Below are 19122 nucleotides of genomic sequence, written 5' to 3'. Positions count from 1 at the left end.
GGCCATCAACCTACTCATGTTCTGAATCTCTAGCATCTTGCACGGTAACTTGCAGAGAGGAGGTGATTACGTAAATGTTCGTCGAATGAATGCGTGCACACACACCCCTGCTCTTGTTAGAAGGCAAAGGCAGCCTGCGTCTTCTGACCACGTGACTTGCCCTCCTGTTTCTCTTCTTCTGCTGTTCGTCCTCACCCCCACATCTTCCCTTTGCTCTCTCCCTCACCTACTTTGATCTATTTGAGGCAGAGGTTTTCAACTTTGATTGCACAGTAGACTCACTGGGGGCAGTTTACAAATAAAATTAACACTACTGCCTGGCCCCACCAGCAGGGATTTGGGTTTACTTGGTTGGGGGAGGGGGTCCTGGTGTTGGTATTTTGTAACTGCTCCTCTGGTGAGGGGGGAATGCAGCCAGGCCTGAAAGACACTGATTTAAAGTGATACTCCAGTCTCATCTTCTCCTGAAAAGGCGACTGCGCCTCTGATGAGTTTACCTTCCTCTGGCTTCAAAGTAGTAACAGTTTCAACCACCTATGAGATCACAAATCAAACGCTGCCTGTGACAATACCTTAATATTTGTTTGTTCTTTAATTCACACACTGCAGTTGGGTTCACCTCCCATCTTTAGACCAGAAGAGCCCTGAAGGCAGGAACTGTGTCTTCTGCTTATTTGCATGCACGCCATGCACGTGGTGAGCCCAAAGACACATTTGATGATTAAAAACTAAAAGCAAAACACCTAATAGAAGCCATTTTAACTCTACTCTAAGATATGTCCTTGGTAAGAATAAAACTGCTGCAAAAAGGGTGGGGCAGGATTGAAGCAGAGGAGGAAAAGAGTAAATAAAAGTCAAATGGAAAAAAAAGCTAAATTAGTCCAAAAGAAAATGTTTCCCAGCTTCTTAAGAGGGTTTTTGCAAACACTGACGCAGAATAAACAAGAGAATTAACTTGGCTTGTGCCCTGATAAGGAGATTTCTTTCTTGGTTATATAATTTTACAAAGTTTCCAGGGTGTAAAGAAAATAATCACCCAGGGGAGGACTCCTTGCCTTGGACCATACAATTCAGCCCTTGGGTTAATCGGCTCGCAGATCTGCTCAGCTTGACCTGACCCCCTTCCAGCCCTGTGGTCTCAGACTAAGCCTCACATTCAAGAGCCCTGGTGTAGAGCTCAATGTCACAGAAAGGGGATAAAACGTAATCCTTAGTCCATAACCTTGATCTTTTGGTGCAGTGGCCTCTGCCTGTGCATTAAGGAAAAACAAACAAACAAACAAAAAAAAACCCCATCCTAGTATATTCTCCAAGTGGCTGGTGTTCCACGGGTCTGCCTTATTACCCCAGGATGATCCAGGCAAGTTTTTCCTCTAAATTGTGTTAAAAGGAAGTATTCATCGGTGCAATTACCATAAAGGCTAGCTTTAAAGTATTGTCCTTTGCACAGATCCCAGAAAAGGTTTCTCTTCATGTGGCTTCTGTACTTGGTCATGAAGCAAGACCACAGGAAGGGCTCACTGAATCACTAGGCACCCTCTGCTATGGCGAGATAAGGTCATCAGATAGAGACATGTTTTCTATATCAAACTTTATCCTGGTTATTAGGCCACAAATTTAACAACCGGTCCAAGAGGCAAGCACCTTTCTATAGAGTACTTAATTAAATTTCTATAGATTAATTGGTTGGCCACTGGTCATATTTTACTTTAATTTCTAATTATTGTTTGGAAACACAATTCAATGGCATTTAACACTGCTCTTGATTGATTGGTAATGATAGTAACAAGCTGTCCTTTGTAGATTAAGATAACATCACTGACCCATCTAATAGGATATGAGTTGATAGACTGTCACTGATCTATCCATGCTTTGCTCTTGGTTCTTCTCGTGACCAGTGGCCTGCATTTGACCTTATCAGCCAAGAACCCAAAGCCACCAAAAGCCTCCAGTCACCAAAGAGATACAAAATAATAGCATTGGTCATACCAGCCACTTCCTGTTGACAGGGACAAAATGGAAAGGACTGGTTAATTGATTAAAACAAAAGAAAAAGAAAAATGTGGCTCTAACTTCTTTATTTCTTAATAATTGCTAACTAGAATTAGTAAGATGAGGGTCTGGGAACCTGGAATCCATGATGCCGTACATAATAAGCTGAATCATAAAATCAGTGTGTGCCACCTAAAATCTAACACAGAGCTTAACTACAAGTTTTCAAGGAGTGGGGTTAAGGATCCATGACAATGACTGAATTCACAAGGAGTTTTGCTTCCCCAAATTAGAGTTTAGGTAGTAGTGCTCGACAATCCTTAATTATCTCCCTTGCAGCTACAAACAGGGCTTATTTAACATGCTTTCTAACTTAGGGTACAAACCAAAGGTCATTCAGTTCCTCAGGAACATTTTTGGATGCATTCCACCGAAAGAGAAGTAATGGGTTTAGAACCCACGATACTTGAATCACCGGGGGAAAGGTACCACTGAGGTAATGAGCACACCAGGGCCTGAGAACTCAAGAATGTTTCCCTAAAGGAAAACAAGCAGCTCCATCCTCTCAGAACATGGCTGACTCAATCATCAAGCTGGAATGTTATTTACACAGTCCCAAGCAAACTAAGAATCCTCTGGTCTGTAACCAAGTGCACTCAGAAAGTTATGTCTGGAACAGGCAAAGGTTTGTGTCTGTTTTTGATGATTCCTGAGTCCTTGAAAAAGAGCCAGTTTACCTAATGCAGGCAATGGGCAACAACTCCCTTCCCACCACCTTCTCCAGAAAGACCACCAGGGTGGTATTTCATGCCTCTCTAATTAACAACTTGGATTTGTGATGTATTTAGCAAGATGGGCAAATCTGGGTTCTGAATTCAGCCCCATCTAACAAATCAGAATAAACATCCTGTCTTCTTCTTACAGGAGAGGTCGTGATGGAACCTGGTCCACACAGCACGGTAAACGTGAAGTTAGACATCAGAGAAAAATAAACTTCCTAATTATGAAACATTTTACCAAAGGGGTCAGACTGTGCTGTTCCTTTCTTTGGAATGGAAGGGAAGACTAAGAAAGATGTAGAAAGTAACCTTTCTAACCTTTCTGGATGAAAGGAGAGGGCAAGTCTCACTTGAGTCTGGGATATAAAGTGTAGATAGAGAGCTCAGAAAGAGTCATGATCCTTTTGGATAATCTCTGGCATCATTCAGTACTCTGAACCACCAGCTTATGAGTTAATGCGTAAGTACCCAGATCTGAGGAATAGTTTATTCACTTAGCAGGATCTGTGGTGACCCGAGGATTTCAAAACAAACTAACCTCAAAAAAAGGCATCATCCTTATTTGATTTATACACAAATTATCTAGCCCTCAACAAATACCAGCTAAGGTTAAATGATCATTCATTCATCCTTTAGAGGTAGAGAGTTTGAGATCCCTAGAGGTGTGGACTGTGGTCACTTATAATCTGTTGGCAAATATCAGGGGGCAAGCTAACTCTCTGGGGTCTATTTTTATATTTTCTCTCCTCTATGTGACTTGTCTCCCCACGTTATAATAACCACTACTGAGGCAGGAAGGGATGCTGGTTTCTTCACCCACCCGCTGACAGTGTTGGCCCAGGACAGACAGCGTGGCCAGTGCTTTCAGAAGATGATCACTCTGTTTGCTGGTACATCTTGTCCTCTGACCTTGACAGCCAGAGAACATTGTCCAAGCCCTCACCTGTCTTCGCTCTGAACCAAGGTCCTGGAGAATCAGCCGGGTGTTCACACAGTGACTCCAGGTGTTTCCTAGTGCAGCTGTCACACAACTGGACCCAGAAGTGTCTGAAATGAAACAGGGCAAAACCATGATTATGGACACCCTCTCTCATACGGTGTTTCACACAAACAAAAGTCCATTCACTGCTCATTGCTCAGACAATACCTGGCAGACTGGTTCACTACATAGAATTTGATGAATTAGAGAAGAAGGAGGTGGGGGTTAAGGAATATGAGACTTAAAATAGAAAGCAGCATGAGTTTCCTTCAGCCTCGGGGAAAGTGACCACCTCTGGGCCCAAAGATAACAGAGTTATATATCAATGAGACATTGCATTGCAAGGCAGCTTGGAGCCAATTCTAATAATAAATCAAGCCATTCAACATGCATGGCAGAAAGGCACAATGCTACTATATAGAATAAGAGCCAGTTATGAAACAGTCTTAGTTTAATAGAGTTGTAAGACTTTCAGCTTGATAAGAGTCTTAATTCGATTTTCCTTATCAATATAGAAATGGTGGCATATGTATATAAAATTCCTATGCCTTTCTAACCCTGGCACATACACACACCCAGAAGAGGAATCTGGAAGATCTCACCATTTCCTATCTAATCTGTATTAGACATTCTTATCCCAGAGCAACATTCTTTTACCTTCTAAGACTCTCCTATAAGGGGGAGGATGTGAAGTAAACTATCTGAGCTTCTGGTCTACTCCAAGTTGCACTTCAGCTACTATCTTACACCTCCTGAGCTGCAGTGATCCACCCTGACATCACCAGGAGGAGACATCCCTGTGCTCCTCCTCTTCTTGCTCGTTAGAGGCAGGCTTGCAAGTCCTGCCACTTAGAAGCCAGCCCCCCACTATCATACCCGGCACATCCCGAGGTCTCTTCCAAACTCCTGTGCCTACTTTGGCCCTCAGCCATGGGAGGAGGCCTAGTGTAAGGGGATACAGTGGGGCTTTTAGTTTGCCTTATATCCTTTTATATATTGGAAAGAGATGGAAAGATGCTACCTCTTTCCAATGGGGAAACTAAATACAGAGAGGCTGAAATCCATTGAATTAGCTAAAACAAAATGAGGCCTTGAGTTTCTCATTTGTTGCCTGCTCACGGCGTCATCTGATTTTTCACCCTCTCCATGTGGAATATGAACTGGTCTTCTTTTCTGGGCCAGACATCTTTCAGGGTGGTCTCTCAATTCTGCATGGCCTTAAGCTCCTGGGCTCAAATACAGTCACAGATGAATGTGGTTCGGTGGTTCTAGGTTGGAGGTGCTTTTGCTGGCAGCGTCTAAGGGAGCGCTGTGGTATCCAGAGGGCAGAGGCCAGTGATGTTGCTAAACACCCTCTGATGCACAGGATAGCCCCCACAACAAAGAATCCAGCCCTGGGCCTTACAGTGCCGAGGTTGGGAACCCATGGGTTAGAAAAAACGAGGATCTATTTTCTCTGGTTCAAGCAGGCACGGAAATGAATTAGACAGAATCAACAACGGGGGCCTCAACAAGCCTGAGGATTTCAGAATGAGGGAGAACTCAGGGCAGGAAAGGAGGAAATTTAGGGTGACCTTGGTTCATCATGCACACAATTCAAAACACACACAAATTAATTTGAAAACAAAGAATCTAGACTGTGCTGATCTGATCATCCCGCTCCCTTACTGAAAATCCTTTGGCAGTCCTTGTGCTTGAGGATAAAACACTAACTGCTGAACGAGGCGATCTGGGCACGTTGTGATCTGCGTCTGCATCTGCCTCTGGCCGCGCTTCTCTAAGCTCTCCCCGTGGATGGTCCCGCAGCCTTCTGACTTCTCTGTCCCCATTCTCCTTCATCTCTCGTCAGCAGTTGATAAAGCTTCCCCCTCTTCTGGAATCCAATATACCGGCCTCTTCTGCTTCTCCTTGTACCAACCATGCTGATTACTCCTTTTCCTTCTCTGCTTTTCCTCTCCCTCTCCTCTGAGTTGTGGCTGGACCTCAGGGAGCTGGCCATGACCAAATTTCTTCCTCTCAAATAGCCACATGCATCAGTGGCTAGGAAGGCAATATACATTAATAAAGAGGCCAAGTGTCTTCATCTTAACATGTAGAAGCTCTTCACTACCACAGAGAGATGTACTTTCTTCCATTTTTCTTGAAACACACAACCCTCTCAGTCTATCTGCCATTTGTACACACAACCCTCTCAGTCTATCTGCCATTTGTTCCTTTTTGATAGAGACACACTAACAGAGAAATTTTTTTTCTGCTATAAGAAAACCAACACCACAGGGGCAATGGTGACTGATGTTCCTTTTTCTTGCATTTTTACAAAACAGCTTTGTTGAGATAATTCACACATCATACAGTCCCCCCATTTAAAGTGTACAGTTCGATGGTTTTTTACTATATTCAGTGTTGCTCAACCATCATGACAATCAACTTTAAAACATTTCGTCATCCCAAGAAGAAACCCCATCCCCCTGAGCCATAAGCCTCCAGTCCCTCTTTCCGGCTCTGCAGCCCTAGGCAATCATTAGTCTACTTTTTGTTTAATATGAAGTGTTAGGAGGTGATGGGGAGTAGTGGAGGCGGGTCAGTTAGAGAATTCATCCATGGTCTCCAGGGGATAACTCCTGTCCAGGTCCAGCGGCTCTGAACATATGGCATATGTCCATATGGCAATGAGTTCATGGTTAGCCACATCTTTTGATCTTTTAATTTTGAAAATCAATATTTTAAAATACAATCTCCTGATGGTAAAAGGTTGGCTGAATTTAAAAAAATTTTAAGAAATGCATAAATAAACATGCTTATGAGCCACATATGACTCATTGCCACCAAGTTTGCAATGTCTGCTCCATATGGCGTGTCCACACCATCGACAAGGATGACACCCCTACATGGATGATTTCTAAGCCTTTGTCTCAACCTCTCATTTGCCCCAGCATCTGTCCTCCATTTTCAACCACATTATGCCTGACATAATGAATTCTGGTACCATAAATTCAGTATCTTTAAATCAAGCTCATAGCTTCCCATATCAACTTCCTTCTCTTTCTTTGTCCCCTTCTTTGGCCTTGTAGTTAATCTGGTTTGAAAACTCAGTTCCATTATGAAGTTTCTCCATCTCCCATGCTTCTCAACTCCAATAAACTGCGAAGTCTTATTGATTTAACTATAGAGACTCACCGACGTCCATTCCTTACAATCCACTCCTCCTACCCTAACCGAGATCAGACCCACAGCAGCTTTCACCAGGGGATGGCTGCTGTCGCTTCCTAACTTTCTAACTGCTTCCACGCTGCTCTCCATTTCTCCCTACTAAAGCATCCTCTCTTCTTCCTGCCTGATTAATCTCTCCAAGAACACATCTAAGCAGGCTACCCTGCCACTTATGATCAGCATGCTCAAAAATTTTCAGTGGCTCCCAAGTGCCTTTAAAGAGTTCTAAATTCCTCAGATTGGCATTCAAAGCTCTTGCAGCCTGTGTCCAACCTGCCTCTCCACACCTCTTCCCTCCATTCCACTTCATAAAGAGTCTGCTCCAATTTAATCACTTCGTCCCCACATCCCCTCCACACCTGGATGCCTCTATGTCCACAGGTAGTCTTCAGTACCACTTCCTACATGCCACTTCCCTGATCATCACAGAAATAATGTCTTCATCCTCTAAACTCCCATAATCCTTGATTTTACTCTCATGTTACTGGCATTTTCTATCCTGTGGTATGTTACTAGTGCACTTTTCTTACCACCCCTGATATATATTATAAGAGGGCCAAATCTATGGCTGATTTATGCTAGAATGCCTGAACCACAAGGTCTGAGACTGAGAGAATGCTTAATAAATAATCGTTAAATAGTCAATAAGTTATTTCTACTAAACTTTGAATCATGTTATATATTTGTTTTAGTGGCAGATTTACATTCTTAATTCTTTCTTACTTAAGCCAAAATTAATAGGTTTACATTTTTTAAGCAAACTCTAGAAGCTTGTTGCTTAGATGCCCGCTAGGTGACAGGGTAAAGTGAGCCTGACATTTAAAGTTTGCCAAGGAACAGCTACACGTGAATAATTAGGAGCTGCTAACTAGATAAGCACTCAAAAAAAGTGTTTTTGGTAATAAAACTGTAGGTGCTTCCCAGGTCTGGATGATGTTTTCAGGAGTCAGAGCCACAGCTGACCAGTGGTGACTATTTAAAGAACTCCATGTCTCTAAACGAATGAAAATGGTATTAAAAAAAACACACTTCGCTGCTTTCCGGACAGGTAAGCTCAGGTCCTTACCAAGGGCCATGAGCAAAAATGACCACGAAAAATTTCCAACAGAAACCTTGAGTGAATAAGCTTGAGGAGATATAAGTCTCAGGAGTGCTTACAAACATTAAGCCACCATAAAAGCAGTAACAGCAGGCCCCTGAAAGTTAATGATAAAGAGAAACAATGTTTTTAAAGTTCTAAAGTTCTATATGCTTGGCACCAGGTAAGTCCTTTATATCAGGAAGGCTGACATCTTTGTTTGAGCTCCATATCTCAGCTGCATCTTTCTTGATCCTCACAACCACCCTATGAGATAGGTAATATCATCAGCTCTATTGACAGACTAAGGCTATAAGAGATTAAGTAATTCTCCCAAGGTCACGTGTATGGTTAATGACAGAGCCGGGGTTTGAGACCAAAGCTGACTGAGTCTTAACCAACTATTCCAATTAGCCTTCGCCAGGCTCCTTATGTCAAAAAGCCTGCTATTCTGCAGCCGGGGTAGGGTGGGGGGTGGGGGTGGCCAGGAAGGGCTTGAAGAGCCCAGAGGCTCATCTCTAGAAAGACACTGATGGAAGTATTCTGTGAGCATGTTATCAAATCATCTGAACTCTGTGTGTCACTCAGGCTCTACACTCGGTTTCCTTTGTTCTGATGTACAGCGATAACCTGGGGTAAGGGGTTTCCAGAAAGAGGATTATGCATGCCCTGGCTTGGCAAGTTATTTAACCCTGCTCAACTGGCCCAGCAGCTGGATTCATGCAAATCAGGTGGCCTGAAACTGACCCTCTCTGGTGGGAGGCTTAAAAATCTGGTCAGGATTGAAAAGTTATTTCACTTAATAGGGCTTCAAATAGGGAGAAATAATTGAAGGGTGTTTATAGGTGGTGGGATGGCTTGAGAAAGGGAGAGGGGAAGCTGTCAGGTACTATAAATTTGTAACTTTATTTTCAACTAGAAAACTCAGTGGTCTCTAATGTTGTTTGACTTTCAGGCACTCCTATGCAAGGGCTGACATAAATGATCATTAATGCTGTTATGGGAAATTTAAGGTAGAAGGAATTTGCTTACTGACTTTTCAGAAAAGGTGATTTCCTGCCCAATGACCTAATTGGTAAGGAAACAGATAAGTAAATCTTCTTTATGCTCAATTTAAGCAGAAGTTTAAAAATTGGGACATTTTCTCTCTCTCTCTCTCCTTTCTGATGACTGTGGTATTTAGGTCTGCCAAACCAGTATGACTTCATTGTACTAGAATTTGGTTGATTCCAATACAAATTTTAAGAAAATCAAATAAGTGAACTAGGTTTTGAAAACATTTTCATTATTGGGGATTTTTCACAATCCCAGGACTGAGCTTGCAGAAGTATCTGGGTAAGCTACATAGAGAAAATCTAATTTATTTACACTGAAGTCAGGTCTCTGTAAAAAAGGACTGGGGGAACATTCATTCTCTACTCTCTCAGAGACACTGCTAGGTGAGTCAAAGCATGCTCTCTTTCTGTGATTGCTCACCCATCTGTAAAATGTGAATAATCATGCTTGCCTCTAGGGAACCAAAGGCTCTTGGTGACCCTTAGAAGGAGATACTTGATATGTATAAATGACAAGAACACTGATGATAAAACCCTGAAGATGAAATTCTAGGGAGAAATGCAGTTTTTTCATCACTTTCTATATTTTTTATTCTTCTAATAATGAGGCACACTAGTACAGCTCAGTAATGAAGTGGTTAAAACAACAGGATTTGGATTCTGGATTATCTTTCATGACTATTATCTTTTGGATCCAATTCTGCACTCCTCTGGAGTGGGAGTTGATTATGAAGACAAATGTCTCACAAGGCAAGGGGCCCTCTCTCTACTCTGTACACAGGGTGTAGTCCTCGTGCAATCAGGCTGGAGGAGGATGATCAGGTTGCTATGTAGCCTTGATTTCCAGAAAGGGAATGATGGGCCTCTGGTACCAACTGGTGTCAGTATTCAGAAAGGGCCCATTGGGGAGCTTTCAATGAGGAAACTCCTTCTCTGAAAACATTTTAATTCATGACTCCCGTGCTAAGCATTTCTGAGAGGTCAAACTGAGTCTCCAGTACCTAACATGAAAGTGTGCCCTGTAGCAAAAGGGTCAACTTTAAAAGAATAGACTTTTCCATGTTAAAAAAAAAAAAAAGTATAAACAAAGCAGCAATTCCCAGAATAGGAAGAGAGGGAGAGGAAAAGTTCATGGACTAAGAGGGCTGGATATTCTGAACATTTCATCCCTCCTGCCCCTTTAGATGAAAGGTAACTTATTAAGGCTAGAAAGAGGAAATTACAAAAAAGAAAAGAATTAAAATACTCACAAATGCTTTCAGTACTGAAATGAGTTTGGGGAAGGAGAAGGTATGTTACCATTGGAGCTGATATTCTCTTTCCTATGTCTTATCCTCATATCCTGAAGCATGTTCTATATAATGCATACGATCTGCTGCTGGCTGGGGGACAGGACCCTGGAGTTCGGTTTCTCTGTTAGCTGTGGGCTTTTAATGAGAGCAGGTGGGAGAAGAGAGTGAAGTAACAAAGTACATCAGAGCAGGCCTTGGTAATGACCAGCTACTTCACTTCTCTGAGCCTCAATTTTCTCATCCATGGCAGGAAGGGGCTATTCAAAATGATCCCAAGAGTCCCCACCTATACTGAGAACTTTGAATCTATGGCATTTTAATGGCAAGAAATTAGTTCCTCATTCCGGACCTCACTTTTTCCAGGAAGTTTGAGAATGCTCTACTCCATGTGCTGTCTTTGAATGTCTGCACCCTACCCAGCACCCACTTAAGTCTGAAGAGAGTGCAGACTTGTGGTCCTTTTCCTAAGTGCAGATTGCTCTCCAGTCTAGGGATTTTTTCTTAGCCTATCCTACCTACTAAAACCTTATGATGGGTAAACACATACTGGCCAGTGGCCAAGCCCCAGGCAACCCAACTTCATAATAACAGAGCTTAAAGATGCGAGTCTAAGTGAGAGAGCAGGGATTAGAAGGGGATTATCATTCATTAAATTCGGGTTCTCCTGTTTCAGACCAGGCCCAGGGAAGTTGCTGAGCTTCAGCGTATGTTTTTTATTGGGTCATTCATTTGAACTGAGGAAGTGACAGCCCCAATAGAAAGACGAAGTAGGGAAATACTTAGATCTGCTTTTCCCCAAGTTTCCCAGAGCAGCCTGAGTTACTTCTGCTAGTGGAGAATCAGCTCTTTTTCTATTTGAGGCAGAAAGCCAGAATTTCAGCAACCAACACTGAAGAGGATGAAGATGGGTAAAAGCCTAGGATAGGCCATTTGTAGAATAAGGATTCAAGATGACCTCCAAGCTCCACAAGGCCACAGGGCAAAGGTACCATATAAAAGAGATTGAGGCAGGCTCAGACATCTATTCTCCAACAAATTAATTTCCTTGGGGGCTTGTGGTTCACTAACTGAACCTGCGAACCAGCTGTACTGAGCGTGTACTCCACTTCCTCGGGTCTGTGAAATTGACAATAGTCTGTAGGTCAAGTTCCAACGGAAGTGATATTTCTGACCTAGCTCTATAAATAGAGCACTGGAAAAAACCTATCAGCTGCAAATGGCCCAGGGACCACACGCTATCTATTAAGTAAGTAACCACAGTATCTGTGCTGCCGTTTCAGATGAGAAAAAAATATCTTTTGTTATTTATAATCTTCTGAGCTTTGAGATTCTTAAAATACTTAAAAGCTATTAGTCTTCTTTCAGATTTACAAATAAAGGATCCGAGGCATAAAACCACACACTAACTACCTCAACAGAATCTGCCCACTGAGGAAGGCATTCAGCTTGAGTGAAGAATAAGGCTATTCCATTTCAGTATAGCACAAGATTTCCTTTCCAATGTCTGTTGGCTGGAGGTGAAAGAGGTGAACGCGGTCCAGAATCTTTACTTGCACAACACACCTAGGCTGATCCAAGTTACAATAAACTCATTACTGAGGAAGGTAAGAAGCGAGAAGAAGACAAGAAAAGGTGGGGTGATCAGAACCTTTGGAATGCAAGAATTAGGGATGTATTAATCCTCCACAGCAGAAAGCAGAAATAGAGTTAGTTAATCACTAGGATAAAGACTGGCATGCATCAGCACAAACCACTCAAATGACTCTACTAGTTTTTGTGTGGGGAGAAAATGCTTTAAGTTTCCCATAGCTTTAGAGTGCTCATGTAAGTTATCATTTCAACCAGGACACCTCTGAAAACGAAACAACGATATCTTAAGAAGTATAGCTGGATAACAGAGATAAATCAGGACTGTTCTGGGCAAACCAAGATGTATGGTGACCCTACAGAGATATCTTGTAGGAAATGTTCAGAGTTGGGATGAGGATGCTCACCCTACAAAGAATTGGTCATTCTAGAACCCATCTCATTTGCAGCAAAAGTTCTACAGGGCACACTGCATAGGACTTCTCTGCTAAGTCCACAGTAACAACCATGAAGGTCCTCAGAGACAGGTAGGAAAACACAGGCTTGGGAAGAATAGAACTAGGGTGTCAGAACTGAAAGGAGCAATCTCCCCCGACCCAGCTCAGCTTCCAGCACTGTCCGGAAGCCCATGCCCTGAACCATTTCTCTAATAACCCAGCTTTCCTCCTGCTACTCTCCATTTAAGGAAAAAAAATCTTGAATGGTGACCTGTAGCTAAGTCTCCTGATCCTTTGAAAAGAACTCTTTAATTAAAAATAAATTGTGTGTGTGTGTGTGTGTGTGTGTGTGTGTATGAATCACTTTGCTGTACACCAGAAACTAACAAAATAAATCAATTCAGTCACAAGAGAAAACAAACTATCCTTAAGGAAATGCTAGCAAAGTAAAACAAAGAAAACAAAAACCCAACATTTAAGGAAAACTGAGGCATTTTCTTTCTAATTTAGGCTTCATTCAGTATAAGCCAGGAAGATGCTTATGTGAAATAGGTTTTCTTCCACAACAATGCATCCTACCTGCTCACTGTAAATCAGTGGATTTCTCTAATTGTGCCAGTCGGCCACCTGGGTGTGAGCTTTGTTTTGTTCTTCCACTCTCATTGTAGAATCTGAGGCAGCAAGAGGATACCAGAGATAGATTCTAGTAAGTCTTGTGTATTATAGCTGGTCATCATCTCACTTTTTGACCATTTGATTTTTTTTTTCTAGGTCACTTTTTTTTTTTTCTTCCCTGGCTGAAGCAAAAGGAATACAGCCATACAGCCACTTACCCTGATTTCAGATTGTTTATAGTCCTGGCTCCTGGGGGAAAAAAAAATCACCCTCAAGTGTGTGCATTGTCTTTGGATAAAGCTGGGAAGGGTAAAAAGTGGCATATTCTTTTTTTTTTTTAAACATTGTTTGGAATTTATATATTTTTCAACTATTTTTATTTTTTATTTACTTATTTACTTTGTTTGTTTTTAAAGTGGCGTATCTTTTATCTGTCACTCTTCCTGGGGAGACTGAAACTATAGCGAAGTAGTATCTGGTAGCTTTATACAAGGAATTAATTGGACAATGAGTGAGCCAGGTGACAGCCCACCTGAGTAAAGAGCAAAGGGACACACTAACAGTCACAGGGTTTGCCTTTGGGAAATCAGCTCGCAAGGCAAACCCAGGACCCGCAGACAGGGCTCTTCCCCAAGGCCTTGCTGATGCAGCATCAGGCCCAGGTTCTGCTTTCACTTCAGGCTGACACTGGATCACTGGCTCTTTGCAAGTAATAAGGACACAAGGGAAAAAAGAATGCTGTTGGTTATCAGGAAATATGTTCTCCAGAAGTATTTCTGTAAAAACAACAATGGCTTAAAAAATAGTTAATGCAGAAAGACATTCCAACTAAATATAATGTCTAATCCTGGACTGACTCTTGGATGAGGGGAAAAAAGCCATAAAGGACACTATTAGGACACCTGGCAAAGGATGAATGTGGCTGGTATATTAGATAATGGTATTATATCAACACTAATTTCCTGGGTGAGGTCATTGTATTGTGGTTATGTAAGAGAAGTTCTTGTTCTTAGGAGATAAGTGTTGAAATATTTGGGTTTAAAGGGTCATGATGTCTACAACTTATCAGCAAAGATGACTAGAACAAACAAATATTATAAAAAAAATAGGGAGGAGGGTATGCCTCAGTGGTCGAGTGTGTACCCAGCATGTGCCTAGTACCTCCATTAAACAAACAAACAAACAAACTTAATTACATCTCCCCCTCAGAAAACAAAATAAATTGACACAATTATATGAGAGTGATAAAATAAATGTGGCAAAATGCTAACAATTTAGGGGAAGAGTGTGTAGGGCTTCACTGTACTTTCCTTGGAACTTTTCTGAAGATCTAAACTTTTTTTCTAAAAAAAAAAATTTAGTGTGAAAGTATAGATTGACCTATTCTAAGAGATGACTTAGCTCACTGATATAAAATCAGAACACAGAACTGGATCTATTGAGAAATTACTGGGGCAATGTTTCATATGTGTGTTTGTGCATCAGAATCACCTAAACCAGGTAAACCACTTTTAACAATTCAGAATCCTTGTTCTCATACCAAAGCTAACGAATCAGGATCTCTGAGTGGTGATGCCCAGAAGTCTGCATTTCAACACGCTCTTCCAAATGATCTGTTTATACATTAAAGTTTGAAAAGAAAAATTGTATTAGGCATTTGTTTTTTGCTTGCAATGGTAGGCTTTTCAGAGCCCATGAAAAGTGCATGCAATGGATGTCGCAGATGCATCTGCATTAGAAAATCTCCACCAGTATCTTGTGATGTAGCTTAGCATCCTTTTCATCATGGAAGACATCATTCTGGTGAATGCCCTTTGGCTGATTTCCCAAGGGAAATAGAGAAGCGACGTAAATGCTCTTTAGAAAAGCCATACTTCATCTGGTTGGAGTGGTTGTCAGAGGAGCCACCCAAAACCCTAATTCACAAAGTGGAGGAGGGGCAGCTGACAGCCTGCGGCAGGAAACAGGACAGGGCTAGTGATGGGGCCCAGGTCCCCCACGCAGGCAGAGACCTTCATTAAGGTCCCCAGTCAGACTCCTTGACCAGCATTTCTTCTAGACACCAAATAGCTCAGCCTTCAGAGTTCAAGCTTCCCTTTGTTTCTTCAGCAAGAACAGGAACAGAAAGTAAAGAGAATATAGCAGGACAGGGGACAGAAGCCCTGAGGTGCTTTGAAAACTCCAGAGTACGTAAGAGCAGCCAGTGAATTCAAGTTAAAGTGCGTCAATAAACACTGCTTCCCTCAAACTCACAACGCGGATATAATCATTCCTCCCATTTCACAGACAAAGAAGTGACCTGATTACTGAAAGCCACCTAGTCAGAGGCAGGGCTGGGGCCTGAGCCCAGGCATCCTGTGACTTTCTGCTCTTCCAGCTGCCTCCCCTTTGGCACCAGAGAGCGCACACTGTGGAGAATGCTTTTAATTCTCACCTTGCCCAGAGCACGAAGACTCAGTGTTGTGCTTTCCCTCGGCCCGTCTCAAGCACCCCTTTGGGAAGCAGAACGATCATGACTGGAATCAGGATATTTTCGTGTGTGGGAAGGAATGGAATGCTGGCATCAGTACGTTTGCTGCCCTGAAGGCTCTGGAAAGGGGTAGGGGGAAGACGTAGACTGTGGAAAGCCGCTGAGGCCATCCCAGCACCCTCAGCATCCTGAGTTTTAGGCAAGAACCCAAAGGTTCTTTGAGTTTGTTTTCCCACACTGGTGAATTCAGCCTGGCTGCAGAGTCCCCTCAGTTCAGTCTGCGTTTTCTTGACATCTGAAGCTGGGCTTCCCGAGTCAAGGCTACGACAGAAGCAGCTGCACTTCTCCCTTTTAGGGGTGTGCACATGCACCCGTGCGCACACACACACACACAAACACACGTGTGCGTGACGGCTAGACCCATGGCCATGATGCCAACAGAAGGCTCAACATAGATTGGGGCCACAGAGGAAGGGAAAACTCCATTTGTCAGTTTTCACAGGAATTCAAAGTGGCCCCCGGATCACAAGTTGTAAGGTCCAAACGATGTGCAGACTGCCGGGGTGTGTGGGATCTTAGGCAATGGACATGACCTTGCTTTAACTTCCACAAGTGTTCCTTCAAGAGAAGTGTCCCAATCCCTGGTGGTACGGTCAAGTACTTTCAGGCAGCAGCCTCATGGTGGGAGAGGGAACTGGCGACCCGAATGTGCTGATGCCTACAGAGTTATTTTAATTGGGGGAACTGGTTTTGGTGGCAGCAGGCAGTCAGTCCACATCTTCAAAATATGAGTTGTTAAGCAAGCAATTTCCTTCTTCTTTGAAGGCCATTGTTTAGCTACAGGAGAGAACTATGGGGTTACTGAAAATGACAAGATTCAGCAAAGGGACCAAGACTTCCAACTTGGTGTAACCTGTCTCCCATCTCAGATGTCAGCTGATATGAGAAAGTAGAGAATTATGGGGTAACTATGGGGAGGTAATTATGGGGAGAATTATTTGGGATAATTACCCAAAATGTTGCGGGCACTAGGCTCAACATCTTACATACGTTATCTCAGTGAGGGAGATGCCATCGGCCCACCAATTTTCTAGAGAAAGAAGTTGAGCTCGAGAGCAGGTAAGTGATGGCTCAAGGTTACTCCGCAACTGGCAGAGCAAGGATTTGAACCTAGCAATCTGACGAGTCACTTCTTTCAGCCATTCAGAAAATATTAGAAGAATGACCACTCATTTCCCTCCCTGGAAGGGAAAATTCACGGAGCCCACTAGCCCCATTTTCTAGACACTCCACTCATTTCCTTTTTCTCATTAAATTGTAATATTCAATTGCTTATTCAGAGACACCCATGCCTGTCTAGAAAGGCACATTTTAATAGTGTTCTCTCCCTCATTGTTGGGAAAGTCTCAGTCATATGACAGGTTTCTAGAAATTGATACCAAAGAAAAATAAATCTCCAGATTCTGTAGCTTTTCAACTGAAAAAATGTAAAATAACCTTAGTTGCCAAAATCATGGCTGGCTTTCTTTCTGTGACTATAATCTCCACATCTGGTTCACCTTCTTTGCTAGATGGACATGATTCTCTATCATTTTTCTATCTTAGGATGTTTCTACAGTTTATGACTTTTCTAAGTGGAATTGCTCTGGTAATCATCATCATAACCCCACTGATAATTGCATTAGTTCTTGTATCATGTTCTCCATAGTGAAACATCAAGCAGCAGAAGGTAAATGTGAGAGTGAGAAGAGCCCCCCGGGAAGCCTGTCAGCCCGTCTTCTCATCTGTGCCGTGGCTGTGGGATGCGCAGGGAGGCGATAACCACAGTTAACATTTATGGGTGCCTACTACGTGCCAGATGTGACTCCAGCCACTTTACATGATAAAAATCTCCCAGTCATTTCAAACACAATACAAAGTCAGATACTATAATTGCCCTCATTTTACAGATGATGAAACTTTGCCCGTGTTGGAACAGCTAGTAAGTGGTGGAGACAGGATTCAAACCCTGACAGTCTGGCCTGAGTTCCAGCCTTCTCCAGGATTCCGGCAAGCAACCAGGGCTGGGAGTCCTTGTTCTAGATGACTTCCCATGTCAGCGGCTGAGTCTGACCCCAGCGGTGGATTATCCAAACAGCCGTAGCCAAGCACGGCCCGTAAAGTTTTCATGACATTACCAGAAACTCATCTTGTTTATGAAAACACAGTAATGGTACAAACAGAAGAGTCATGTATTTAGCGTTTTTTTAAGTAAAAGATTTTATCATCATTGGAAGATCTTATCATTGTTCTTAAGTGACATGCCTACGGTCACACACTTCGTCACAGGTCAAGACTAGAACAAACACCCCTTCATGTACACTCCCGGAACCTCAGGACCTACTGCGTCCCTTAGACGACACCATGCTTCCCGCCCAATCAGGCGTCCTTGTAACTAACTACACAGCTCCGTGCAAGTCCAGAAAGATCACTGCACCCGCCTCACAGCGACCCTACTTCTAAATCAAAAACAGCACAGTGGCAACAATATTAGCAGCAACAACAAAATAAGAATAAAATAAATGGCGGAAAGACCTCTAAGATATAAAAATGTCCTTAAACTGATCATCAAGGGAAGGAAAGGGAGGATTCCTTCTTGAAAGAGGCAAGGGCCTGGCGGCAGGAACCTAAAACTCTTTATTATTCTGTATTTTCTTTCTGCATGACTGGAAAGTTTTCCTATCCTCCCAACTCCCACCCCTATCAAAAGAATACCCCCTCAAGACAATCCCAAAGTTTAAAAGTAGCTAACTCTCACTTCAAAAAAATTTTTTTCTTAAAAAAAAAAACCCTCAAAACCCCTTAGTGGTTGTAAAACTGCTTTGTGTGGGAGAAGGGGCAAGTTTTCTCTTAAGAGCGGCTGATTTCATAGGGTTGGGGGAAGAGGGAGTTGAGGGGGAAAGGGTGGGAACGCAGAAGAAGGGGAGGCGGGAGAGCAGGGGATAAAGGAGGGAGAATCGCTGGCTTTAAAAAGCAACATTGTCCAGAGAGGTGAAAGGGAACAGATGGCCGTGGAGAATGTGGTCCTCAAAGCCCCGAAGAAAGGGCCGATGCTGACAGATCTTGCTGTTTCCCATTGATGCCTGACTGTTCTAGTGTGGGGAGCCGAGGCCAGTGCAGGGGACAGACCTCTGTTCCCAGCGGCTGGCTGGGGCACTGGCGCTGAGGCTCACTGAGAAAAAGCGCAGGCGGGGGTGGGTGGGGAGGAGGGCCAGCAGCTGTGGCCACAGAGGGCAGGACAGTGGGGGCGTGAGCACTTCCACAGCCTTCTCTTCTGGCCCGGCCGGGAAAGGTCAGCCCAGCACTGGGCTTGGCCCTGGCAGAGGTGAAGGAAAGGACAGCAGCTGGGGCCCCAAGGCTCAGCATCCTACCACCCCCCCATCCCCAAACACCCTGGGGGAGGCACGTCTGGGACAAAATAGATACCTTGGGAGAGGGAAATGAAGAAAATATTCCAAATGCTTTGAGAGGATTGAAACAGTCAAACTACAATAAACAAAGAAATTTGGGCCTTTGAAAGAGGTCAGAGAATCCTGCCAAGTAAACCCCGTATTATTTCATGGAGTCTCAGGGCAGAGAAGTGATCTGC

The 19122-nt window shown here is 43.1% G+C and overlaps 1 protein-coding gene across 12 annotated transcripts in view; it reads right to left on the bottom strand.

Moving 5' to 3' along the window:
- The window catches only part of RAD51B (RAD51 paralog B), a 582927-nt gene that overhangs the window by 115246 nt on the left and 448559 nt on the right, over positions 1–19122 (bottom strand). For all 12 annotated transcript variants that reach the window (XR_012073703.1, XR_012073704.1, XM_072963282.1 and 9 more), the window contains exon 9: positions 3715–3818. Coding sequence is in view for 10 of the 12 variants with exons in the window: in XM_072963282.1 (XP_072819383.1) it covers positions 3715–3818 (104 nt within the window). In the remaining 2 variants the exon portion in view is untranslated. The remainder of the gene's footprint in view (positions 1–3714; positions 3819–19122) is intronic.

The sequence above is a fragment of the Vicugna pacos genome, chromosome 6 (genome assembly GCF_048564905.1).
Source record: "Vicugna pacos chromosome 6, VicPac4, whole genome shotgun sequence".
NCBI lineage: Eukaryota > Metazoa > Chordata > Mammalia > Artiodactyla > Camelidae > Vicugna > Vicugna pacos.
Note: the sequence above shows the minus strand (reverse complement) of the source record. Positions and strands in the feature narration are given on the sequence as shown.